Here is a 27,297-nt window from a genome sequence, read left to right as displayed (position 1 = left end):
TCGTTTTACAATTTATATGATTGTGTATAATCGGTTTGTTGAGTATGACTTGTCGTACTCACCCCAGCTCCCAATGTTTTTATCGAGTTGCGCAGCAGAAGAGTTCGTCGATCGGAGATTAGGCTGGACCAGCGGGTGGGAAGCGCTAGAGAATCTAGTTGTAAATCTGGTGTAAATGTAAAATAAATATATAATTTGGTGTATTTGAGCTTCTCGTGATCCACTGTGCTGGTTTACGCCTGCATTTTTAGCCTTACGCGAGTATAAACCTCTCGGTTTATAGGCGCGCGGCGGCTGTCTCGTCCAGGCCCGGTCTCGGGGCGTGACAAATGAGCTCATCTTCTTTTTCTTGCGCGGCGATGTCCATCTTCTTCTTGTGGTTGTACTTCTTCTTCTGCTCAAGGTTTTTCCCAATGGTATGGTTTGCCAAATCATATGGACTTGGTGTGGGCTTGGTGGTGGGGTGATGTCTACGCACGCTTCTATTCCTGTAGACAGTGTTGGGCCTCCAAGAGCAGAGGTTTGTAGAACAGCAACAAGTTTCCCTTAAGTGAATCACCCAAGGTTTATCGAACTCAGGGAGGTAGAAGACAAAGATATCCCTCTCAAGCAACCCTGCAATTACGATACAAGAAGTCTCTTGTGTCCCCAACACACCCAATACACTTGTCAGATGTATAGGTGCACTAGTTCGGCGAAGAGATAGTAAGATGCAAGTGATATGGATGGATATGAGTGGTAATAGCAATCTGAAATAAAGATGCCAGCGAGTAAACATGCAGTAGAACAGTAAATAAACGGTGATTCGATGCTTAGAAACAAGGCCTAGGGATCATACTTTCACTAGTGGACACTCTCAATATTGCAATCATAATTGAATATAAATATAAGCACTTCACTATGCTATTCTGAATTACTCTCTGGCAGGATAACGAACACTAATTCACCGTGTAGGGCTGCAAAAGCAAACCTTAAAGATGTATTCCCAAGTACTAATAAACACCCCACGCTGTCACTGTGAGCATTCATAGGAGGTACTAACACACCACAATTTCATAGAGACATCCAACTCAAATCATAACCCAGTGAACAAGTATTCTCGTGAAATATAGCCTAAGAGACCCACACGGTGCACACACTCGTCACCTTTACACACGTGGGACAAGGAGTCTCCGGAGATCACATAAGTAAAATCCACTTGAATAGCATAACGACATCTAGATTGCAAAGCCTATGATCACATAGATGAACAAATAAGTACTACTCTCAAACACTCTCTTGTTGGATAACAAACACCATTCATTGTGTAGGGCTACAAGAGCACACCTCAAGCCGTAGTAAACAAGCTCCACAACATCCGGAGTTCATGTTTATGTAACCTCTAGAGTGCATAATAGACAAGAGTAACATCTACATATTCATATAGATCACACCATGGGAGAGAGAGATGAACCACAGAGCTACCGGTAGAGCCCTCAGCCTCGGGGGTGAACTACTCCCTCCTCATCATGGGAGACAGCAGCGGCGATGAAGATGGCGGTGGTGTCGATGGAGATGCCTTCCGGGGGCAATTCCCCATCCCGGCGGCGTGTCGGAATAGAGACTTCTGTCCCCCGAACTTGGCTTCGCGATGGCGGCGGCTGCGTAACTTTTCTCATATCGTGGCTTATCTCCTTAGGGTTTTCGAGGTGGAGAGAATATATAGGCGGAAGGGCAGCCTCGGAGGAGCCAGGGGTGGCCCCCCATAGGTGCGCGCGCCCCCTTGGCCGCGCCGCCTGTGGGGTGGGGCCCCAGTGGCTCCCTCCGGTCCCTCTCCGGCTCTCCGGAAGCTTCCATGAAATATAAGATCGTGGGCATTAATTTCGTCCAATTCGAGAATATTTCCGTGTAAGATTTACGAAACCAAAAACAGCAGAAAACAGGAACTGGCACTTCGGCATCTTGTTAATAGGTTAGTTCCGGAAAATGCATCAAAACGATATAAAGTAAGAATAAACATGTAGGTATTATCATAAAACTAGCATGGAACATAAGAAATTATAGATACGTTGGAGACGTATCAAGCATCCCCAAGCTTAGTTCCTACTCACCCTCGAGTAGGTAAACGATAACAAGGATAATTTCTTAAGTGACATGCTACCAACATGATCTTGATCAATACTATTGTAAATCATATGAAATGAATGAAGTGATTCAAAGTAATGGTAAAGATAATGACTAAACAACTGAATCATAAAGCAAAGACTTTTCATGAATAGTACTTTCAAGACAAGCATCAATAAGTCTTGCATAAAAGTTAACTCATCAAGCAATAGATTCAAAGTAGAAGGCGTTGAAGCAACACAAAGGATGATTAAGTTTCAGCAATTGCTTTCAACTTCAACATGTATATCTCATGGATAATTGTCAACACAAAGTAATATGATGAGTGCAAATAAGCAAGTATGTAGGAATCAATGCACACAGTTGACACAAGTGTTTGCTCCTAAGATAGAAAGAAGTAGGTAAACTGACTCAACATAAAGTAAAAGAATGGGCCCTTCGCAGAGGGAAGCATGGATTACTATTTTTGTGCTAGAGCTTTTATTTCGAAAACATAGAAACAATTTAGTCAACGGTAGTAATAATTCATATGTGTTATGCATAAGACATCCTATAAGTTGCAAGCCTCATGCATAGAATACCAATAGTGCTCGCACCTTGTCCTAATTAGCTTGGATTTACATGGATTATCATTGCATAACTTATGTTTCAACCAAGTGTCACAAAGGGGTACCTCTATGCCGCCTGTACAAAGGTCCAAGGAGATAGATCGCATTTGATTTCTCGTTTTTGATAGATCTCAACTAAGGACATCCATACCGGGACAACATCAAAAACAGATAATGGACTCCTCTTTAATGCATAAGCATTCAACAACAGATAATATTCTCATAAGAGATTGAGGATTAGTGTCCAAACTGAAACTTCCACCATGATTCATGGCTTTAGTTAGCGGCCCGATGTTCTTCTCTAACAGTATGCATACTCAAACCATTTGATCATGATAAATCGCCCTTACTTCAGACAAGACGAACATGCATAGCAACTCACATGATATTCAACAAAGGTGTAATAGGTTATGGCGTCCCCAGTAACATGGTTACCGCTCAAGAAGCAACTTATAAGAAATAAGATACATAGCAACATATTCAATATCACAATAGTTTTTAAGCTATTTTCCCATGAGCTATGTATTGCAAAGACAAGGAATGAAATTTTAAAGGTAGCACTCAAGTAATTTACTTTGGAATGGCAGAGAAATACCATGTAGTAGGTAGGTATGGTGGACACAAATAGAATAGGTTTTGGCTCAAGGTTTTGGATGCACGAGAAGTATTCCCTCTCAGTACAAGGCTTTGGCTAGCAAGGTTGTTTGAAGCAAACTCAAGTATAAACCGGTACAACAAAACTTACATAAGAACATATTGCAAGCATTATAAGACTCTACACTGTATCCTTGTTGTTCAAACACCTTAACCAGAAAATATCTAGACTTTAGAGAGACTAATCATGCAAACCAAATTTCAACAAGCTCTATGGTAGTTTTTCATTAATGGGTGCAAAGTACATGATGCAAGAGCTTAAACATGATCTATTTGAGCACAACAATTGCCAAGTATCAAATTATTCAAGACATTATACCAATTACCACATGAAGCATTTTCTGTTTCCAACCAAATAGCAATGAACGAAGCAGTTTTCAACTCCGCCATGAACATTAAAAGTAAAGCGAAGAACACTGGTGTTCATATGAAAAAGCGGAGCGTGTCTCTCTCTCACATAAGCATGAATTTATTCAGAGAATGAAAATAACAAAACGAAAATAAAAGCACACAGACGCTCCAAGTAAAGCACATAAGATGTGACGGAATAAAAATATAGTTTCGCTAGAGGTGACCTGATAAGTTGTCGATGAAGAAGGGGATGCCTTGGGCATCCCCAAGCTTAGATGCTTGGGTCTTCTTGAAATATGCAGGGATGAACCACTGGGGCATCCCCAAGCTTAGACTTTTCACTCTTCTTAATCACATTATATCATCCTCCTCTCTTGACCCTTGAAAACTTCCTCCACACCAAACTCAAAACAAACTCATTAGAGGGTTAGTGCATAATCAAAAATTCACATGTTCAGAGGTAACACAATCATTCTTAACACCTCTGGACATTGCACAAAGCTACTGAAAGTTAATGGAACAAAGAAATCCATTCAACATAGCAAAAGAGGCAATGCGAAATAAAAGGCAAAATCTGTCAAAACAGAACAGTCCGTAAAGACGAATTTTTCTGGGGCACTTAACTTGCTCAGATGAAAAAGCTCAAATTGAATGAAAGTTGCGTACATATCTGAGGATCACGCACATAAATTGGCAGATTTTCCTGAGTTACCTACAGACGGGGCTACTCAATTTCGTGACAGTAAGAAATCTGTTTCTGCGCAGTAATCCAAATCTAGTATCAACCTTACTATCAAAGACTTTACTTGGCACAACAATGCAATAAAATAAAGATAAGAAGAGGTTGCTACAGTAGTAACAACTTCCAAGACGCAACAAAACAGTAGCAAAATAAAAACATGGGTTATCTCCCAAGAAGTGCTTTATTTATAGCTATTAAGATGGGCTCAGTAATTTTAATGATGCACTCGTAAGAAATAAGAGTTGAAGCAAAAGAGAGCATCAAAAAGCAAGTATGAAACACTTTTAAGTCTAACCCACTTCCTATGAAAAGGAATCTTGTAAATAAACAAGTCATGTAAGCATAATGCGACAAGCATAAAAAGGCAACACAAGCGCAACTTCAAGATTTTCTCAACATAAAGAGGGGAAACTTAATATTATTAAGATGCATATAACCATGTTTCCCTCTCTCATAATAACTTTCAGTAGCATCATGAACAAACTCAACAATATAACTATCACATGAAACATTCTTATCATGAGCTACATGCATAAAATTATTACTCTCCACATAAGCATAATCAATTTTATTAGTAATAGTGGGAGTAAAACTACCATAATCATCATTGTAATCATCATAAATTGCAGGCATGGTATAATCATAATAACCTTTATCCTCCATAGTAGGTGGCACCAAAATACCACTATCATTATAATCATCATAAATAGGAGGTAAAGTATCATCAAAGAAAATTTTCTCCTCAAAACTCGGGGGACTAAAAATATCATGCTCATCAAAACCAGCTTCCCCGAGCTTAGAATTTTCCATAGCATTAGCAACAATGGTGTTCAAAACATTCATACTAATAACATTCCCATTAGCATGCATATAAAGTTCCATGGGTTTTTTAATTCTCTCTTCAAACACATCATGTCCTAATTCAAGATAAAGTTCATAAAGATCTCTCATTTTGTTGTTGTTTTCCATTAAGCCTAACTAGTGAAAACAAGAAACAAAAAGATATAATTGCAGGATCTAAAGGAAATACCTTCGAGCACTCACACACCGGCAATAGTGCTAGGAAATAGTTTAGTAGTCGGAGGATGTGAATACCTTTTACCTTACCTCCCCGGCAACGGCGCCAGAAAATAGCTTGATGTCTACGCACGCTTCTATTCCTGTAGACAGCGTTGGGCCTCCAAGAGCAGAGGTTTGTAGAACAGCAGCAAGTTTCCCTTAAGTGAATCACCCAAGGTTTATCGAACTCAGGGAGGTAGAGGACAAAGATATCCCCCTCAAGCAACCCTGCAATTACGATACAAGAAGTCTCTTGTGTCCCCAACACACCCAATACACTTGTCAGATGTATAGGTGCACTAGTTCGGCGAAGAGATAGTAAGATGCAAGTGATATGGATGGATATGAGTGGTAATAGCAATCTGAAATAAAGATGGCAGCGAGTAAACATGCAGTAGAACAATAAATAAACGGTGATTCGATGCTTAGAAACAAGGCCTAGGGATCATACTTTCACTAGTGGACACTCTCAACATTGCAATCATAATTGAATATAAATATAATCACTTCACTATGCTATTCTGAATTACTCTCTGGCGGGATAACGAACACTAATTCACCGTGTAGGGCTGCAAAAGCAAACCTTAGAGATGTATTCCCAAGTACTAATAAACACCCCACGCTGTCACTGTGAGCATTCATAGGAGGTACTAACACACCACAATTTCATAGAGCCATCCAACTCAAATCATAACCAAGTGAACAAGTATTCTGTGAAATATAGCCTAAGAGACCCACACGGTGCACACACTGTCACCTTTACACACGTGGGACAAGGAGTCTCCGGAGATCACATAAGTAAAATCCAATTGAATAGCATAACGACATCTAGATTGCAAAGCCTATGATCACATAGATGAACAAATAAGTACTACTCTCAAACACTCTCTTGTTGGATAACAAACACCATTCATTGTGTAGGGCTACAAGAGCACACCTCAAGCCGGAGTAAACAAGCTCCACAACATCCGGAGTTCATGTTTAAGTAACCTCTAGAGTGCATAATAGACAAGAGTAACATCTACATATTCATATAGATCACACCATGGGAGAGAGAGATGAACCACATAGCTACCGGTAGAGCCCTTAGCCTCGGGGGTGAACTACTCCCTCCTCATCATGGGAGACAGCAGCGGCGATGAAGATGGCGGTGGTGTCGATGGAGATGCCTTCCGGGGGCAATTCCCCGTCCCGGCGGCGTGTCGGAACAGAGACTTCTATCCCCCGAACTTGGCTTCGCGATGGCGGCGGTTGCGTAACTTTTCTCGTATCGTGGCTTATCTCCTTAGGGTTTTCGAGGCGGAGAGAATATATAGGCGGAAGGGCAGCCTCGGAGGAGCCAGGGGGTGGCCCCCCCATAGGCTAGCGCCCTCCCTTGGCCGCGCCGCCTTGTGGGGTGGGGCCCCCAGGGCTCCCCTCTGGTCCCTCTCTGGCTCTCTGGAAGCTTCCATGAAATATAAGATCGTGGGCATTGATTTCGTCCAATTCCGAGAATATTTCCTGTGTAAGATTTCTAAAACCAAAAACAGCAGAAAACAGGAACTGGCACTTCAGCATCTTGTTAATAGGTAAGTTCCGGAAAATGCATCAAAACGATATAAAGTATGAATAAAACATGTAGGTATTATCATAAAACTAGCATGGAACATAAGAAATTATAGATACGTTGGAGACGTATCATGGGGTTCGAGACTACCTTCCGGAGGTCGTACGCAGAAGTGATGTGAATGTTGTGGAGTCTTAGCTTTTTCACATCATTGCCGATAGCGGCGCCGTACAAATCTGATGTTACCGTCCTCCAAGAAATCCTTGAGCACTTATGGCACTTTTATATTGGCATGAATAATCTGGAACACCAACGCCTCGGACGCCACCGAGAGTTGAAGGACGGCGGCGCGCTGCTCCTCACGGGCCTTGCGAGGGTCGGTGAACTCGCAGTCCAACCCAACGCACTTGGTCATTGCGGCGTCGAGAAAGTCCCTCTTCATGCCCCGGATCCACTTCTCCACCATTCTTGCACGGAGCATGACCGTGACCTTGAACGCCGCCATCCTTTCGGCCTTGAGGTAGTACACCTGTGTCCGACGAGCCGGGTCGTGCACGAGGTGCTCCATCGACGAAGAGGGGAGAGAGAGCTATAGCTTTTGCAATGGTGGATGCGGAGAGGAGGCCGGATGGAGAGAGTGTGTGTGGCAATGGTGAAGAATGGTGGAGCTTATAAAGCAATGGGAAGAGGAAGATGGATAGTGGCTGGCTGCTCCGGCGCCGGCGGCTCGGATTCCACGCCGACGCTCAATTTCGACGCGGCCAGTAATGACGACGCGTGATCGGCCTCCGCGGGAAACGAACCGTTTGAATTTAGGTCCCGGTTTGGAACACGTGCCGGGATTAAAGGGGGTACCGCAGGCGCCGTGTGGCGCAAAACCCTTTAGTCCCGATTTGGGAGACGAGCCGAGACCTTTGGGTCTTTACGAGCCGGGACCTAAGGGTGCCGTACGCTGTAGTGTTTACAGGGCAACGTGGCCAGGCCTTGGGTCCCGGCCCAGGACACGGCCAAGACCAAAGGTGCCTGACCAAAGGCTTGTTTTCTACTAGTGTAAGGTGCTACTGAGTGGCTAAGATCAGGCATCGGGGATCCTGCCACTAATAGCACACTACAATCAAACATACACCCAAACATTGAATACCCTTGGTGCAAGATAACACCTTTTTGAAGGATGTAACACTTGTACAATATGGGTGTCAAAATGATCCAGTGAAGGCTAAATATATGTTTTAACCCTAGAGTTGAGCTCTAGAACTGCAAGACAATGCTTCAAAAAGCAGACAACGACTTAGTCTTATCCTTGCAAGAAAGTTCCAACGTAGACCAGAACGATGATTTCGAGAGCATGCACATATCAACAATGATCTAAACGGTAAGACTAGATCATTAGCGGCAATTGTGTTAATGTCTACTTCAAACATGGTGCCTAACTATTGCTAACTATGGATCAAATGCTCCCAAAATTAATTACACCTTCCATGACACCATGGCACCCCTGCGACCACCAACTAGGGTGGCGGCCCTAGCTACCATTTCAACACCGAAAACCCCAAATTCAAGGGAACAACATGAGGCCCCGCATTGGTCGTCCATCGCGAAGGAGCTTTGTGGGCCATCCTCAACAGTGGATAGGGGAGAAACCCCTCTGTCGTGTCCGCCATGAAGCCTTTGCCGAGAAATCCTCCCACGGCATCCAAAAGGATGGGAGGGGAGGAGGCGGCTAGGGCTAAGGTAGGAGAGAGCCGGCTGGTGGCCTGGTGCTTTTCTATCTTCAAGTTTGCATTTCTCATCCAAAAAGTAATATGTCCCAGGTATAGGCACGACCCGCAGCCATGTGTACACTGAAGATGATGTACTCATTCCGATCCATGTGTCTAGATACATCTATATTAGTGTCTAGTAATATGAATCGGGGTACATTCTGCGTGCTGAGTGCGCGCATGCATGATGCACGAATGGCATGGCCAACGGATAGAAATACAACACACCCATCCTCGTCTCGTCGTATCCATTCTCCTTCTGTACACATAGAGCCAAACCACGCCTAGAAGATGAGAAAGTTGCAGCATGCATGCAGGTCGCAGATCTGAATCTCCCGCTACAAATCTTGGACTCTTGCACGCAGCACCAAGCACTGCATCATCCCATACCATCATCATGCAACACGCCGGAGACGTCACTGCCTGCTGCACGCCGGGGACCCTACCAGCTCCCGCGCCAGCACGTATCTGAAGGCCATGTTGTGGGGCCTCCACTCCACGCCGCCGCCGCGCGGCCTCCCCTGCTGCCGCGCCGCCCGGAGGCTCTCCGGGAGGCAGGACTCCACCACGCGCAGCAGGTCCCCCGCGCCCAGCCCGGCGTCCCTCGCGTACGACTCCAGCACCTTTGGGAGGAGCACCCTGCGGCCAGACCCGCTCACGCCGACGTTGGCGCGGATGAACTCCTCCTTCGCCGCCTCCAGCTGCTGGAACACCCTCTTCGGGCTGTACAACCGCACCTGACGACGACGGATGGTCTCAGTATTGACATAACGACCTGGTCACCTGGAGGTAGCTGTATCAGATTGCATCGGCTATTCGTGCTTACCACTGGATCTGAGTGGCTTCCGGAGGACAGCGCGAAGTGCACCAGTGGCTCAGGCTTGTCGATGGCGAAGCCTTGCAGCTCATCCTTGTCTCTGGGCTTCCATCTCGGGTACAGCAGTAGCCTGAACCACTGCAGAATTTTAAAGGAAGCAGCATGAGAAGGGCCATTATTTGCAATGCAAATCCCAGCAGGCAATTCAGGCTGGCATGCTGTTCAAGAATTGACAAGAGGAGGTAGAAGAATAAACCTGTCCGGAAGAGTGTACTCGGCAGCACAAGATCTGGTACTCTATCAACTCCACGTTTACTTTCTGGCCACTGATGATATAGGATACCTGCAGTAGAGAAGTGGTTGCAAGATCAAATTTCAGTGAGGGGATGAGTAGGTGTTGTTATATACTTATATCTAAGCAGGTTCTGAAATCAATGTGTGGCATGACCTTTGTAAGGAACAATCTCTTGCTGTTACTCTGCAGGGTCCCGTATTCTATATGTGCCTGGAAAATAACAATGTTAGGATTGAAGTTCACCATTCCGTCATATTGAGAAAGTACATGCCAAGGAACTAGTCACATTACATGCATCATCATAGCATTGTGAACATTGATCCAGAAAGCAAGCTTTTCTTCGTTTTTCATTCCACCGAGATCAACTGTTTCTAGCAGCTGTACAAGTGATCTGCAGAGTTGCACAATAGTCAGTCAAATACAAATAGCTGTATGGATCATTTACTTGATATGGACTGAAACACAATAATATGGCATGAAAAATACTCACTTATATTTACACAGCATGTCTTTCGTATCGGTGGACCTCTGATTCCCCTTGCAGAGAGCAGATACCTCAATTACAGAATCATATTGCTGACCCAGATCACCAGAACTGAATGAACTGTCCTGCCATGCTTCAATAAAGCTATCTTTCCTCAATCTTGGGCTCCATATATCGCCAGTAAATTTAGAAGAGATCCCGCTCGCCGACGAAAAGGACGAGCATGGTGAGGGGAGGAAGGCACGTTGAACGGCACTAACATCTCTGAGCTTAATGTATATGGAAGCAATGCATTTGATCATGTCCTCAGATATCTTGTTAGGTGTCTGAGGAACATGATCTGCAATCCTGGTACCCAGGATATCTGCTAAGCTTACAATACCGGAATCCATGCACTTGCCCTCCTGGTCATGAAAGATATGTTAGTACTAACATTGCTACACCCTTGGTGCAACCAAGATCATAGAGTAAACTTGTTAACAGGCACAAATGACGAGAGTTTTCAGACATCATTGCATACCTCAACAAATGATAGAGGAGACGTATGACATGGTTTAAGAGCTCTGGCCAGATTTTTCGCTGAAGGAGATACTCTAGCTGAGCAAATGGAACGTGGCAGGAGTGAGGAATGGCTGCGCCCAATGATGGTCTTTCTGTCATTGTGCTGTGAAATGCCAGGCTCACTATTAAGTGTTGCCGTCGCCGACCTGCGTGCTTGGACCATGCGACTGGACTGAACCAATGGATGCTTCTTTGGGGTTGAGAAGTCGAGCGCAGAAGTTTCTGATAGTGTGCCTGAAAATGACCTTGCTGATCGCTTGCTTCGTTCCGTGCTGCAAGCAGAAATTGTACTGCACAATTGCTGTTCAAAGGCCTGCCGGTAGAGTGTTAGCAGATGCTGCTCCAAGCATATGACTTCTAGCTCTAGTACCGCAATTTCCTTTATTAGCTTCTCAGTAGGCTGTCATGACATAAAAGACAGATAGCTGCTTTGAATCAACAGACCAAAATATTGCCTTTGGAAAACAATGTGCAGACTACAAAACTGGGAAGTATATGATGTGCTTAAACACTGAATTTTCTGCTTCTTCCAGTATCACTATATCAAAAAAGATGAATTTTACCTTTGGAACATGCCAGTCTTTCGACAAATGGATGGCACAGGGCTTGTGACCTAATGCTTTCTCTAGAGCATGCCGCATGGCAAACTGATCATTTAGTCGCTTCTCAAGATGTTGGACCTGCAGAAATAACCTCATAAGTATCACATCCTAATTAAAATATCACCATATGTCAACAAGCATAATCAAGTGAAGCAATTCAGAATACAGTACAACTGATTCTCTGATCTTATACTGTACTGGCACAACGAACTAGTGGGCAATAGTGTCAACCGTATCCTTAAATTTTACAAATTTAGAATGCATTCTTTAGGCACTCTAAGACTGAATAGCTTTTGATGAAATACTGTACTAAGAATGCATAAGTGATGAACATGGTCTGAATCTTAATATTTGCATAATTGGCAATGTTCCCCTAATAAGAGAGACATATGCCAATGCAACTTTTGCGCAATATCTATCTCTTACCTCTTGTACCAAAGTGCACGGAATCTCAGTGGTGCGGGATTGCCTTTTACTGGTGTTGTTCTGATCCTTCGGTTCCCCAGCAATCTTGCAAAGAACAGAAAACGGTAAGACGTGGAGAACTATGAGAATATTCAGAGTAAAAAACACATGCATCCCACCCAAGGCATCTAGCAAATACTGTAAGCAAGATTGTTTTTAAAAAAAAGCCTTATCCTTGACAGAACAAAGTGGTTCAGAAATTGAGAATTTCAACAAGAAGGAAAACACTGGGCCAAGAATTAAGGGAATATTTTATCTCTGTAATTGTCAGTTTACCTGTTGATGCTGAGCATGGCACCTAGGAGATGGCAAATCCATGCCATCCATTCTGAGCATTCTAATAGAACCGCTTCCCACGCAAATTCACCGAGAAGTGCTTCTATCTATTCAGAAGTATATGATCAGGACATGTTTCCTGAGACTAATCCAAAGCCCAAACTGGGTGTTTTACAAAAACAAAAAGCTTATTGTAATTGCAAAATGCCACAGTGGGGGGCGCTAACGGCTAACCTCTTTGAGCGGCGGCGACACATTGCTGGTTCGAAAGGATCCTGCAGGTCAGCAACTCTGCTTCAGGTCTGCGCCGCCGAGCTCAGGAAGAGCTCGTCCCGTCCCGTGTGATTTCACAGGCGAAATCTACAACTGCATTCCTGGTTAGAGAACCACAACGAAGAGAAACGGGAGAGACGCTATGAATGATGGGGAGGAGGAATCTCACCTCATACATAAACCATCCACAAGAAGCGGGATGCCGGAGCTGTTGCCGAGGGGCTGATCACCTAACGAACACCTTTGCGTTGGCCTGCTTGCAAATGGCACCCTTTCCTTGTCTCAGAGCTGCCGCCTCCGAGGTCGCTTTCCCCTGTGGTCTGTGGACTGCGAGGAGCATATGAGGTCGAGGTTGAGGGCGATGGATGAACTCGAGGAGGTGGGATTGTACTGTACTGGAGGTACTGCCAGTGCTCCTATCATGCTGCCATCACGCCGGATCGGTCCTCCTCCTCTCCACTGTCCGGCTATTTCCGATACTTTGTTTATGGTGGCGGTATATGTTTATGTCTGGCCTGAAACTTACCAACTTCGCTTCTTTTTTATGCAGGTTTTTAGTAGAGGTGAGAGGTCAGAGTGGGCTCCACTCACTCGCTCTATTCTATCCAGATCTGGAAGCATCCTTTTTTTTTATATCCCCGCACGCTGATTCACTTCGTACAAAGGTGCTCACCTTTTTACCCCCCTTGATATCTCAGACATTCAGATCAGATGATGATGGTGTCACTGGATCTTCAGTCACCTTAAGCATCTGCCACTAAGAGCATCTCCAGTCGCGTCCCCCAAACCGTCCCCCAAAGCGATTTGGGGCGCGCCGGACAAAAAAAAGCGTTCCAGCCGCGTCCCCCAAAGCCCTTTTTTGTCCGGCGCGGCCCGATACGGTGTCCGGCGCCCGAGCCCGTCCCCGTCCCACGGGGACGCTCCGGGGACGCCGGACACAACGAAAGCGAGGCGGGGAGTGGCGGGGCCGACGCGTCGGCCGGCACGGTTAATTTTAACCTAACCGTCGCCTACCTCGCGACGGAAGTTATTCGCGCGCGAGTGACACACGGCGGCATCTTTGCCTTAATGGCGACGGAGGGGCGGGCGAGACGTCTCGTCGGTCTTCGCGCGGCCTCCACGCGTCGCCGGCGTTCGCACGCCACCGCCCGTTCCCGCGCGATCTTCCCGCCTCTTCTCGTCCGTTCCCGCGCTTTCTTCCCGACGCCGACGTCTATAAAAGGTCTCCCGGCTCATCAATGGTAGCCACCACACCCCGCCGGTAACAAACACAGCCCCTCGTCGCTCCACGGCCGTCTCCTCCATCACCGGTGGCAATGGCGAACCGCCCCGGCGATGGCCACTTCCCTCCACCGCCGTCTCCTCCATTGACGAGCCGGCAGCGGCGTGCGGCACTCGAGGAGGCACTCGAGGAGGAGGCCCGCCGGCCGGCGTGAGGCGCAGCAGGCGGCGGATCTAGCGGCGTTCTCCGCCCGCCTCCGCAGCCGAGGAGGCCGCGGCGGCGGCAGCGTGGCGCGGAGCGAGCGGTGCGACACCGTTGCGGCGTTCGACGCCTCGACGGGACAAGAGGCGCGACGGCGCCGGCACGGGAGGAGATGGAGCAGCGATGGGCCGACGAGCGCCGGCGCCGGCGCGATGAGCGGCGGCGCCGTTCCGCGAACGGCGTGACTCGATCGAGCGCCGGCGGCGTGAGTCGATCGAGCTCCGGCAGCGAGGCGACGGCGGAGGAGCGTCGACGGCGGGAGTCGGCGCTACGGCGCTATGGGGGAGGCGGGCGGAGCGGTTGGCGGCGGCCGACGCGTATGCGGCGGCGATGATGGAGGCGCCAACGGATGTGGAGGAGGAGGCGCCAATGGAGGAGGAGGCCGAGGCGGAGGAGACCGAGGTGGAGGACGACGACGACGACGACGAGTTCGACCGGTCCGACGACGACGCCCCGCACCCGGACGAGACGGCCGATCGAGCAACGCGCCCTCGTCGAGTCCTTCGAGTCGGAGAAGAAGCTCCGGGACGACGCCCGTGCCCGCGAAGAGGCGCGGATTCGTCGCGCCGTCGAGCTCTCCCTCCGCCGGCCCGGCGAGGGAGGGCGGAGGAGGACTATCGGCGGGAGCGGCACCGTCTAGCCACCGCCGAACGCAAGGAGAGGAGGCGCGCGCAGGAGGAGCTGCGGCGTAGGGGAGGCGACGACGGGCGGGGCCGTCGAACGCGCCGCCGGCGGTCGGTAGCCTAGGTTTAGATGAAATCTAGCCGTTTTCATTCAAACTTTGTAATATATAATCAAAATTGAATGAAAACCTTTATTTTCCTGCACAAATATTCATTTGGGGGCGGCGTTTGGGGGACGCGGGCGGGAGCGACGTCCCCCAAACGCGGCACGAGCAAAACACGTCCCCCAAACGCTCAATCCGGCGCGGTTTGGGGGACGGTTTGGGGGACGCGGCTGGAGATGCTCTAAGCTGTGGATTATTTCAGCTGCAGGGTACTTAACCTATGTGTTATGCTTAACTCTTCTGACATAAAAAGTAATTTCTACTTCACAGTAAAAATGTTGATCTTGTGCACTATGCAAGTTTTACCTGCCTGAACGATAATGATGAGCTCAGATGCAGATAAACGCAGCAAAGTCAGCATGGAGGACAGTAACATGCGTGGCTTTTCTTTGACCTGTGTGTGAAGACTAGGCTGCTCAGCTCAGGTAATTGATTGGAAGTCGTCCTCTGTGTCCACGCATCAGACACGAGCAGAGAGCAAAGGGCTGCATGAAGAGCGCAGAGCAAGAACACACAAGTCCAAAACCCCAAAGAAGCGGCCAAGAAAAATGGCCAGGCACACGTCCACTGTTGCGGTGAATCAGACATCTTTTCGCCTCGAAAACGCCGCTCCTTTGCCTTGATGCGCTGCTGCTATTTTGACCTCCCAAGCAGCAACTTTGGCAGGTCATGTGACACCGTCATCACATGTATCTCGCCGTCTACCCGTGCACCTGCACATCCGCACTAGCCGGTGCTCACAGGATATCCACGGCGCCGGGACCGTGTCCTGCTGGACAAATCTTAGAGATTTCTCCGGCTGTTGGCGTCTCCCACAGCTAAATTCGGTTTTAAATAGTACTGGATTGGGGAAAGTTTTGATCGGGAGCGCCGAAATTCCCGCTGTCTCCCCGGTAGACACCCGGTGTTGGGTGATTTTAAGAAAAAAAAAGTCCCTGAAAACGTCCAAAATCAAATATAGTTCGGCAAATTTGACCAGTTTTGTTAACATTTATTTTACAAATAAACGTTACAGTTCAAAAAAACAAGACAAGTTTTGAAAGAAATCAAATGGAAACTAGTTGGTGTTGCCTTGAAGCGTCCATATGTGCTCCACCAGATCATCCTGCAGCTGTTGATGCATTGTGGAGTTTCGAATCTCCTGACGCATAGCGATGAACGCAGCCCACGATGTCGGCACCTGATGGTTAGGCTGTGCAAGAGGACCCTCTCTGTCATATGATGCAGCTTGCTCGCCCGAAGGAACCGGACACTTTCGCTCATTCTCGATAATCATGTTGTGTAAGCACACACAATATTTCATCACCTCCCACATCTGATCTTTGGACCGAGTCAAAGCGGGGAACCGTACTACAGCAAATCTCTGCTGGAGGACACCAAATGCACACTCGGCGTCCTTTCGGCAACCTTCTTGTTCCTTGGCAAACTGTTGCTCCTTCGGGAGGCCGGGACTTGAGATAGTCTTCACAAATGTTGCCCACTTTGGATAGATACCGTCTGCAATATAGTATCCCTTGTTGTACTGCCGGCAATTGATCACAAAGTTAACCGGAGGAGCATGACCCTCAACAAGCTTGGAGAAGATCGGCGAGCACTGCAAGACGTTGATGTCGTTGTTGGATCCCGGCATACCAAAGAAGGAGTGCCAAATCTAGAGATCATAGGTAGTCACTGCCTCAAGTATCACAGTGCAGCCTTTTTTTGTGACCCTTGTACATTCCCTGCCAGGAAAACAGACAGTTTTTCCATTTTGATCGGGGAGCGCCGAAGTTCCAGTTGTCTCCCCGGTAGACACCCGGTGTTGGGCGATTTTAAGGAAAAAAAAGTCCCTGGAAACGTCCAAAATCAAATATAGTTCGGTGAATTTGACCAGTTTTGCCAACATTTGGCTTATTTTTACAAATAAACGTTACAGTTCAAAAAAAACAAGACAAGTTTTGAAAGAAATCAAATGGAAACTAGTTGGTGTTGCCTCGAAGCGTCCATATGTGCTCCACCAGATCATCCTGCAACTGTTGATGCATTGTGGAGTCTCGAATCTCCTGACGCATAGCGATGAACGCAGCCCACGATACCGGCACCTGGTGGTTAGGCTGTGCAAGAGGACCCTCTCTGTCATATGATGCAGCTTGCTCGCTCGAAGGAACCGGACACTTTCGCTCATTCTCGATAATCATGTTGTGTAAACACACACAACATTTCATCACCTGCCACATCTGATCTTTGGACCGAGTCAAAGCGGGGAACCGGACTACAGTAAATCTCTGCTGGAGGACACCAAATGCACGCTCGGCGTCCTTTCTGCAACCTTCTTGTTCCTTGGCAAACTACTTCTCCTTCGGGAGGCCGGGACTTGAGATAGTCTTAACAAATGTTGCCCACTTTGGATAGATACCGTCTGCAAGATAGTATCCCTTGTTGTACTGCCGGCCATTGATCACAAAGTTAACCGGAGGAGCATGACCCTCAACAAGCTTGGAGAAGATCGGCGAGCACTGCAAGACGTTGATGTCGTTGTTGGATCCCGGCATACCAAAGAGGAGTACCAAACCCAGAGATCATAGGTAGTCACTGCCTCAAGTATCACAGTGCATCCTTTTTTGTGACCCTTGTACATTCTGTAAGGGTACATTGCCCCTATGTGTGATTTTGGTAATTAATGACAATCCCTATGGACTAATGTTTTCATTGAGTTTGTATGAAGGAATATTCCATAGATACTACTTGTATTTCATGTGTTTGATTCAAGTATGGATGCCATGAAGATAAAGATACACCTTGTGTATTGGTATCAAGATCATCGATCAAGATAGTATGATAGAGCATGAGAAGATACAAGGTTGACCAATACAAAGAGTGAAGAATAGATTCAAGTTTGGTCAACACATGAAGCATGAAGAATATGCCACGTGATGTCACATGGTATCTTTCCATGGGCATGCATGGGCATACATCAAAAGTGAGATCTCATATAGCCCATGAGAGGATGACGGCAAGTGGTGATCGTCATCAAGGTTGAGTTGGGCAAGTTCAAGTTGAGCATCTCGAGAGGATTATATGCTTGAAGCTGGCCGTCCATTTGATGATAATGGACGTGTGAAGATGTACATCAATGGAGCTTTCCCATCATAGTGTATGGGGGAGCATTTGTGAGTCTTCACGAAGTAACGATGATCAAGTAAGGCATTCCGGCTTGAGTGGAGCTTGAAGAGCTATCATCAAGATCAAGCGGGATGCGCAAGGCAAAGGTATGGTCTTGCTAGGTTTTCCTTTACCGCTCTCAAGGTGGTTGTTGGGAGACTGGATTATAGGATAGATAGCCGCACTATCAAGAGGGGCTTTCGGTTGGGTAACTTGATCACATCGTCTTAGGGAGCTCAATCATTTGCATACTTTGCATATCCCTATTGCTTCTTGGTGTTTCTTTGTGAGAGGTTCTTGAGCTTGTTGCTACCTTTACAATAAGCCCAAGTTCATCGAAAAAGGAATTCGTATGACTCTTCTATGATATTTTCAAGGTTGGGTGATTTTACCGGTTATTCATGATATAAGGTTCTACCTTTTATATTCATGATAAAATCCCCTCCTACAGATTCTTGTGTTTTCACTTTCTATAGAATAGAATTTGTTCTTATCTTTCAAACAAAATTGGTTTCATTCAATTCGGAGTTCGGGAGCATTTGTTATTAAAGCAAAGGAAAAATGAACTTATCATTAGGATCTTTCCCCTGCGAAATCAAAAGAAAAAGGGGGAAGAGGCCAGCCACCAATCGGCCTGCCGGCCTAGCCGCCAGCCCACCCGGTCTGTGCCGGCTCTGGCACTTGTGCCAACCGGGCCACCTACATAGTGGCTCCCGGCCTGGTCCAGCCCAGCTCCCGGCGCCCGCCGGCCTAGTCGGCGTGCGGCCCGGCTGACCGGCCTCTCTGCCGGGCTGGGCCATCTCTCTCCCGCGCGGCCTGCTCGCCCTGCCCGGTATGTGCCCCGGCTGGCCCGGCCTGCATGCCGGCCTGTCCGGATGCTGCTTCGGTCGGCCGGCTGGGCCGAATGATGTGCTGTTTTTTGTTGACTTTCTCCCCAACGGTTATTTTCCCCTTTAGCTATAAATAGCCTTCTTCCACCTTGAGCTGAGTTAGTTCTTCCTACTCTTCTCCTCCATTGTTGCTATTTGAAGAACTTGCTTCCCCTCTTGATTCCTCCCATGATTCTTGCCAATTCTTGAGGATTTGAGAGAGGAGATCTAGATCTACAATCCCCACCAATCCATTTCTCCTCTAAGTGAGGGGAACCCCTTGGATCTAGATCTTGGAGTCTTTTGTTGACTTTCCACATTGTTCTTCCTCTCTAATCTCATACTAGCATTTGTTTCTTGGGTGGGATTTGAGTGTGAAGGATTTGAACACCTCTAGTGTTCTTGCTTTGCATCATTGCATAGTGTTGAGCTCTCCACCACGATTAGTTCGAGTGAGAGACCGTGAGCTTGTTACTCTTGGAGGTGCTCCGATGATCTCTTCAAGGAAGATTGTGAAGAGTCCCGGGCTTCTCCTTCGTGGAGCTTGTGAAGTGATTGTGGAGCTTGCCATCTCCGGAGTGGAGGAAAAGCTAACCATAAGGAAAGGGCCATTATCCTTCGTGGGTTTGGCTCGGAGAATAGGGTGAGCCTTCGTGGCGTTGGGGAATCCTTCGTGGGACCTCCATCCCTCCAAACGTGACGTACATTCTTGCAAAGGAAGGGAACACGGGAATACATCCTCATCTCCGCGTGCCTCGGTTATTTCTATACCCGAGCTTACTTTCCTTGTGATAGCCATCGTGCTTGAAGTACATATATCTTGCTATCACATGTGCTACATATATCTTGTGCCTATCTTTCTTAGCTCTAATTGTTATTGTTACACTTAGGTGAGCCTAGCATATTTAGGGTTTGTGCTTGTAAACTAAACATTAGTTTAATTCCACATTCTTACAAGGCAAATCCGTAAGAGTTTTTAAACGCCTATTCCCCCCCCCCCCCCCTCTAGGCGACATCTCGTCCTTTCACATTTCCTGCCAGGAAAACGGACCGTTCTTCATTTCCAATGCATGCAGTCAATGCTTCCAAGCATCCCTGGAAATCCTCGAGCTTCATTGACAGCGAGGATCTTAGCAGTGCCTTCGACAGTTGGTGATCTCAAGTAGATGTTCCCGAACAGTGCTATCACTGCCCTGCAGAACCGGTAGAAACAATCAAGGGCGGTGGACACCGCCATCCAAAGATAGTCATCGGTAGAATCACCAGGAGCTCCATATGCCAACATCCGCATAGCAACCGTGCACTTTTGGAGGGCGGAGAACCCTGCCATGCCGGTGCAATCCAACTTGCATCTGAAATAGGAGTCGTACCCTCGAAGGGCATACACAATTTTCAGGAAGTGCTTCCGGCTCATCCTGAAACGACGACTAAAAATAGCCTCACCTTGCAATGGATCGTCGGCGAAGTAGTCGGCGTAGAGCATGCAGTAGCCCTCCATTCGCTGCCTCGGATTGCACTTCCGGCGACCTGGTGCCGACCCACCACGGCGACCAATGGCCGCCTCGGCGTACAAGCCGGACAGGCAAGCTAGAATCAGCATGTGCTCCTCGTCTTGGGTGGCGGCTGCCATTTCTTCTTCAAAAATCTCGGCAAACATCTGCTCCTCCTCCTCCTCGGAGTCCATGTTCGGCCAGGCAATTGGACGAACACCTGCCGGGCGTGTCGACGAGGCGCGACGCGAGGGAGCTTTTGGAGGGCGGAAAATACGCAGAGGGCAGGACGGGCGGCGGAATATAGGCTGTTGGGTGGAGGAACGGCGGAATTGAGGCATCCGGCCGGCGGATTGGCGAGGGGTGGTGCCGGCGGTGACAGAGCAACGGGAGGGGAGGAGGGATTTGCGACTACAAAGTGGTGGGGTTTGTGTGTTCTCTCCCCGATAGAGCGGGCCCGTCCCTACTTTTCTCTCGTCCGGAGTCCCCGAGCGCACCCCGGGGGGCCGGGGATGGCCTGGGATCTCCGGACGGATGAAAGGCCAAATCTGGGGGGAAAACAAGGAGCCGGGAGCGCGGCTGGGCCGAATAGCACCGTCCGGATGTAAAAAACGGCTGCTGGGGCCTCGTCGGGGAGACGGCTGGAGATGCTCTTACGCACACATAGATCTCATTTAGGACCTCTTTGGTTAAAAAGAAAAGCGATGAATAATAACATAGTAATAGGAAAAAAATTATGATGACATTATTTTGCTAGGTTCACAAGAATTGAGCAAATGAAAAGGAGGAAATTCTCATGTAATCTCAGTTTCAAAAGGAAAACGTAGGAAATTTACTATTTACTGGACCCTCTTTTTCAAATTTTTACTCATGAAGTACGAGACCAAGGTTTTTAGTGAGGTGATGAACACGACAAGCAATAACAAAGAACGAAAAGAAAATAAAATCATAGCGAGAGAGAGACAAAATTTAACGTGGAAAACATCTCCAACACAGAGGGGAAAAAACAAGGGTACCGTCCAGCAAAACTTATCTATATCGCAGAGTGTTTACAGAAGCCATGAGTCATCTTATTAAGCGATGAACTCTAGCCGATGGCTTACAAGAAGTATAAATAGACGGTAATGACGATCCGCTTTGGCCCAAGCCCAAATCAAAGCTGGAGATTATCTTCTTCTTGCAAGAGATCTTGTGGAAAAAGTGGTGCTAGATTTATCACTTCGTCCATTTCATATGCGACTGCAGGGTGAATGGAAACGAAATACTTTTCCTTGCTCTTAATAACGTTTTTTCCGTAGAACATACATCCATTTTTTGATTTTTTTTATTCCTTAGAATCTCGCTTTTGTCTTTCTAGTGGTATAAACATCCACCTAATACCTTATCTGCCTCTTCAGGAAAATGAATATCGTCGGAAAATATTTTGAGTTATGCCTGGTGTAGATAGAAATTCCCTCGTGATCTAATTCCGAGCAGTAGTAAATACCAGGACTTAGCAATATTTGATCGCTCACAACTCGGGCAGCGGTGACGGTCCTCGCTTCGCTCGTCAGAATTAACTTTCTTATGAATTTGGATCATAATATAAAAAACTCCACCTTGAGAAAAAAATCCTTATTGTAGTATGAACTTCAAAAATTACCTAAACAGCAAAGAAAACACTTGTTGGCGAAACAGTTATACACCTCGAGCAAAGCTCAAATATGGCCACAAGAACTGAGTCTGTCATCATATCAGCATGATTATCATAAGTACTAATCTTGCATGCCTTCAGTTTACCTTGTGCAACAATGTCGCTATAATACTTGACATCAATGTGTTTCATCCTCTCATGCAACATTTGATATTTAGTAAGGTAGATGACACTTTGAGAGTCACGAAACAGATTAATACAAGAATTATCTCCACAAAGCTCAACATACAAACCTTTCAACCAAATAAACTCTTTGCAAGCGTCAACAATAGCCATGTATTATGCATTAATTGTAGATTGATTAGCAACAGGTTGTAACGTTGCCTTCCAGCTCATATCACATCCACTAACAGTGAACACCTAACCTGTGAGCGACCTCCTCTTATCCAAGTCGGCAGCAAAATCTAAATCCACATAGCCGAGTCCCTCACCGGTCTTGCCAAACTTCAAGCAAGCTTTGGATGTGCCACGAAGGTACCTGAAAATCCATAGTTTTCGAGTGTCTTTTACCAGGATTAGCCATGTATCGACTGATCAAACTTATAGAATATGATAAATTAGGATGAGACCAAACCATGTCATATCAAGAAACCAACAGCACTAGAATATATAACTCGTGACATGTACTCAATATCTTCATCGGTACTAAGACACTGAAATAATGCTGACAACTTGAGTGAGGAGCAATATGAGTACTAATAGGCTTTACCACATGCATATTAAAGCGATGAAGAACTTTCTTAATGCAATTTTTCTAACTAAGAAATGAAAACTAGATTTTATGTCCCTTGTAATTTTCATACCTAGTATTTTCTTAGCAGAACCAAGATCATTCATCTCAAACTCATTACTTAACCGAGACTTTAAAGTAGTGATATATTTCTTGTTCTTGGTAGCAATCAACATATCATTAACATATAACAACAAGTATATATGTCATTCATTAATAAACTTGATGTAAACACAGTTATCATACCGAGATCTCTTAAAATCATGTGCAAACATAAATGAATCAAACCTTTTGTACCACTATTTTGGAGACTATTTCACACCATAAAGGAGCCTCTTTAATTTGCACACAAGATCCTCCTTACCAGGCACAACAAAACATGCAGGTTGATCCACGTACATCTCCTCCTCCAATTCTTCATACAGAAAATCAGCCTTTACATCTGGTTGCTCAAGATCAAGATCGTGCATAGCCATAATACCAAATAATGCACGAAAAATAATATGTTTCATAATCGGAGAGAATACATCATTATAATCAATACCTAGAATCTAGCTGAAACTTGTTGTTACTAATTTTGCCTTAAACCTTGGAGGCTCATTTGGAGACACACCTTCATTTCTCTTGAATATCCAATTACATCGGACAACCTTATTTTGTTTAGGCAATCGAACAACATCACATGTGTCATTTTTCTCAATCGATTTTATCTCCTCTTGAATAGCAGCAATCCACTTCTTGTGGTCAACATATGCAATGGCTTTCGTATATGTAGTAGGTTTAGAATTGTGTTCCACCTGTTCACCACAACTCAAAGCATAATGAAAATTATGAATTAAACGAGGATGTGGACCTTTGTTACGCCTCGGTCTATCAGCAGCAATGGAATTATTTCTTTGCTGCAAAACAGATGATGAGTGTTGAACAATAGTGTTATCATTTTAACAACTTCATTTTCTTTCTCCTCCATCTTCTGTTGCTCATCATCAGAAACATTAAAAAAAGCGATAGCGTCAGAAACACTTGTAGATAGACTATCATTAAACATAACCATTTTATTAAAAACAACATTCATGCTCAGCAAAAACTTCTTAATTTTAGGATTTGTTGACTGCCAAAACCCACCGGCGGGCAGCGGCCTTGTCAACACTGTAGAGCCGGGGGGAGCCTAGAGCTGCGGCTGGCTGAGACCCCTCCGAGCGACGGCCCGCAATGCTCTTCTGGTCACACGCGGCGTTGCGAAGTGCAAGGGCGTGCCACCTGACCTATACCCGGTCGGGAAGGTGATGAGATTGCCTCGCTTAGTTTCTCGCAGGGCATACATGTAAACGTTAAATACGAGCCTCGATCGGCTCTCGAGTTATCTCCGTGAATCGGCTCAAAGAGCCGATCCACCCATGATCCGTACGGGGTGTACGAATACTTGGTGGTCCTGCTTGATCAAGATAAAGCTAATGAGATCTACGACGATTTAGGGTTTTCACCACATAATCGGATCATCCTACTCCGAGTTGGGCCGATGGCCACGCACGGTGCTCGTAAGCCGATCCTAAACAAGGCCAAAAAACCAACATGAAGTTGATCCTAGGAACATCCCGTTTAGGACTTGCGAACGCCACCCTACGTGCCACAGATCCTCCCCCTTTGTAAGGCCAAACTATTGCAGATATTAAACTAATCCTTGTAGAACAAGGAGCAATCGTAACGGATCGGATCTACTAAATAAAGATCAAGCGGGTGCCGCCCCCACACCCGGGATAGGCGTGAGGACGGCTAGATATGCAAGGGTTGCACTACGTAAGCATGCTTAAACGAAGAACAATGCTAACCCTAACACATCTAATGATAACTACGTTGCTCGCCATCAAAAGCGCTTCAAGTACGAGCAACGCATGAACAACGTGAGCTTGTGCTGCCTAGATCGCAAGATGCGATCTAGGCAGCATGTCGCTACCCGATAGAAACCCTCGAGACGAAGGAGTTGGCGATGCGCCGAGATTGGTTTGTTTTTGGGGTTGAACGTGAGTTGTTGTTTATTCCATAAACCCTAGGTACATATTTATAGTCCAGGGGACTTTCTAATGTGGACGTGCACTAAACCGTGCACGAGATAAACTCTAACTTCTAAATCGATACATAATTTATTCTACTAAGATACACGGGCTAACTAGCCCAACTCCTCCTTGCGAGGCCGCTTCATAGATCTTTCATATGTAATCTTCCAAGCCCATCTTGATCGCGGCCCACCTCTGGATTTGTCTAAAATCTGGTGATAACACATGCCCCCCTGGTTTTGGAAATAACATTTCCAAAATCATTATGCTTTCCCTTCGAAGGGTCATGTCGTGGCAGAGCAGAGCCGTTACAGCATCCGTCATCATTATGCCCCGTCTTCTCGAGCTTCTCTAAAAATTCCGACGCCTTTAGCATCGATCCCTTGGAAGCTGTAATGGCATTAAACCTTCACCGGATTTCTCATTATTTAACCGTGCCGATCTGGTTAGCTCTCTTTATCCTCTATTCCATCCCAGCTATCGGCACCAAAAAAACCCTCTCCTCTCCGTAGCGATGTCTTCCTCTTCCTCTTCCTTCTCAAAACTCTTCCCCCAATCTTCGCCGAAGAAGAAGAACGAGGACAGCCTCCACCCCACAGTGAATCCCTTCTCCTCCGACAAGGAAGAGAAAGAAGGAGAAGCAGCGAAGGCCAAGGCCTCCCCCTCCGCCAAGCTCCCGCCGAAGAAGCGCCCCGCATGTGGGCGGACAGCGAGGACGAAGACGATGACGAAGAGGAAGAGGAGGAGGATGACTCCTCCTCCTCCATCGGGTATCCGCCGACCAAGCGCTTCCGCTCCCGGGCGGACAGCGAGGATGATGATGATGACGAGGAGGAAGAGGCTCCGGCCAAGGGCTGGGGCAGCAGCCGACGAGGAGCTCCCCGGGAGCAGCGCCGACGACGTCGACGGCGGCGATGACGAGGACAGCGACGACTAGTAGTATAGGACTAGTAGTAGCAGTGCACTAGGCACCAGATCCCTCTTTTGAGAGCCATCGGCTCTTTCTTGTAAAGCCGCTCCTTGGAATTAATGAAATTGTTCTTTCCATTCATCCTTTAATCGCTCCAATTTCATTCCCTCCGTTTGTCATGCTAAGACCGATAGCAACGCGTCGGACTTCTTTCCTTTTCTTGCAGCAACAAGCACAGTCCAAGCCCCGTACTAGACGATGGCTTTTCCTTCCCAGCTTCCTCCCTGAGACGACCATGATGCAGCCGCAGCCGAGGTGACCCTAATCGGCTCTTAAAAACAAGGCATCTTCCAGGCTTGTTGCCCCCCGAGTCTCAGCCAAGGCAAAGCAGAGCTGTATGGACCTAAGCTCGATCATGTCTGAGGGAGCTCCTTATGCCGAGCTAGCCGATTTAAACATACATCGGCTTCCCAAAGCAGAGAGCCCTCAAGGTGAGCTGCCCCCGAGTTTCTTCGGTCCTCGCCGCCGGATAGGCTCCTTTCCTTTGATGGACCCGATGCAATCCATCCTTGACCTGATCCGCACGCCCATGCTGCTCCCGACATTGTCCTTGAAGAAATCTCCCTTGAGTCGATGGCCATGCATCGGCTTTCATGTCCTTAAGTCGATGCTCGTTGCATCGGCTGTGTTCGAAATTTTTTCGAATTTGCACTTTTTTTTTTTTACGGCCAACCTGTGCATCGGCCCCCATATTCCACTACCCATCAACAAAAGATGAGATGCTTCTGTTGTATACCCTCACATTTCCATATACCTGGTGCCCCCCGAGCCGATTCTCGTCAAGAAAATTGATGGTATCGGCTCGTTGGATAACATGTTAAACCCAGTGCAGAAGGTAGGTGAGGATAATTTTGGCCGATTGCTGGAATCGGCCTCCACGTTGCTTGCTCGTTGAAGGTTTTGTAAATTCCCTTCGTAAATTTTTTGGGGCCGATCACAAGGATCAGCCTCTCCGGTTTGCCCATTGGTTTGATCTTGCTACTTGGTCGAGCCGGATGAAACCAACCCAACCTCTCGACTTGATGCGCCCGTCGCCGTCCACCTTGTGTGCTCCGTAGAGTCGTGGAGCGCTACGCTCCGTCGGCAAGACGAGTACCATGTTCGTGCCGCCCGATGTCTCATCATCGGCTTTCCTCTCGTTTAGGACGCCACTCCATTTTCTCGTGGACGACCCTCTTCATCCAGGGTTCGCTGAACCTTTGCAGCCAGATCGGGCCGTGCCTTTCTTAGCGTATGCAGTACAACCTTTCGGCTTCCTCCAGGCCGCGCAATCGCCGAACCCCGCGCTTCCGGGAACGGCTGAGTCCGTCGGGGCACCACCTTGGCCGGTGGTACCTGTCTTCTTCCACTTCTCCCTCGTCTTCCGAATCTTCAAGATCTGCCCAACGAGGTGACTCGGCGCGTTTGCTTTGTGGTGGGAGAGGCCCTAAGCGCTCGAACACGGACACGTTGGCTGCCTCCTTCTTTTCGGTTGCATTCGGGCA

At 47.0% G+C, this 27,297-nt stretch overlaps 1 protein-coding gene and 1 long non-coding RNA gene across 2 annotated transcripts; both read right to left on the bottom strand.

Annotated features, from left to right (window-relative positions):
- Window positions 1-8,975: 8,975 nt before the first annotated feature.
- On the bottom strand, window positions 8,976-12,386 carry LOC124696767. The gene is made up of 10 exons (XM_047229443.1): window positions 12,324-12,386; window positions 12,009-12,092; window positions 11,544-11,660; window positions 10,940-11,380; window positions 10,426-10,823; window positions 10,227-10,326; window positions 10,089-10,145; window positions 9,897-9,983; window positions 9,650-9,778; window positions 8,976-9,560 (listed from the first exon to the last, which is right to left on the bottom strand). Exons 1-10 carry the CDS (start codon window positions 12,381-12,383, stop codon window positions 9,240-9,242), a joined length of 1,794 nt encoding a protein of 597 aa, XP_047085399.1. The 5' UTR covers window positions 12,384-12,386; the 3' UTR covers window positions 8,976-9,239.
- A 186-nt stretch (window positions 12,387-12,572) lies between these two features.
- On the bottom strand, window positions 12,573-13,079 carry LOC124699169. Its single transcript, XR_007001308.1, has 3 exons — window positions 12,993-13,079; window positions 12,766-12,923; window positions 12,573-12,689 (listed from the first exon to the last, which is right to left on the bottom strand). It is a non-coding gene; the product is annotated as an uncharacterized LOC124699169 (long non-coding RNA).
- Between the last annotated feature and the right edge of the window lie 14,218 nt (window positions 13,080-27,297).

Source organism: Lolium rigidum, chromosome 3 (assembly GCF_022539505.1).
Source record: "Lolium rigidum isolate FL_2022 chromosome 3, APGP_CSIRO_Lrig_0.1, whole genome shotgun sequence".
Lineage (NCBI taxonomy): Eukaryota > Viridiplantae > Streptophyta > Magnoliopsida > Poales > Poaceae > Lolium > Lolium rigidum.
Note: the sequence above shows the minus strand (reverse complement) of the source record. Positions and strands in the feature narration are given on the sequence as shown.

Excerpts from the sequence above, each read along its gene's own strand:
- LOC124696767 (XM_047229443.1), bottom strand. The coding sequence starts at position 12,383 with ATGCTCAGAATGGATGGCATGGATTTGCCATCTCCTAGGTGCCATGCT. Across the intron at positions 10,146-10,226 it reads ACAATGCTATGATGATGCAT|GCACATATAGAATACGGGAC; the intron begins GTAATGTGACTA and ends GTTATTTTCCAG. Across the intron at positions 9,779-9,896 it reads GAGTACACTCTTCCGGACAG|TGGTTCAGGCTACTGCTGTA; the intron begins GTTTATTCTTCT and ends AAAATTCTGCAG.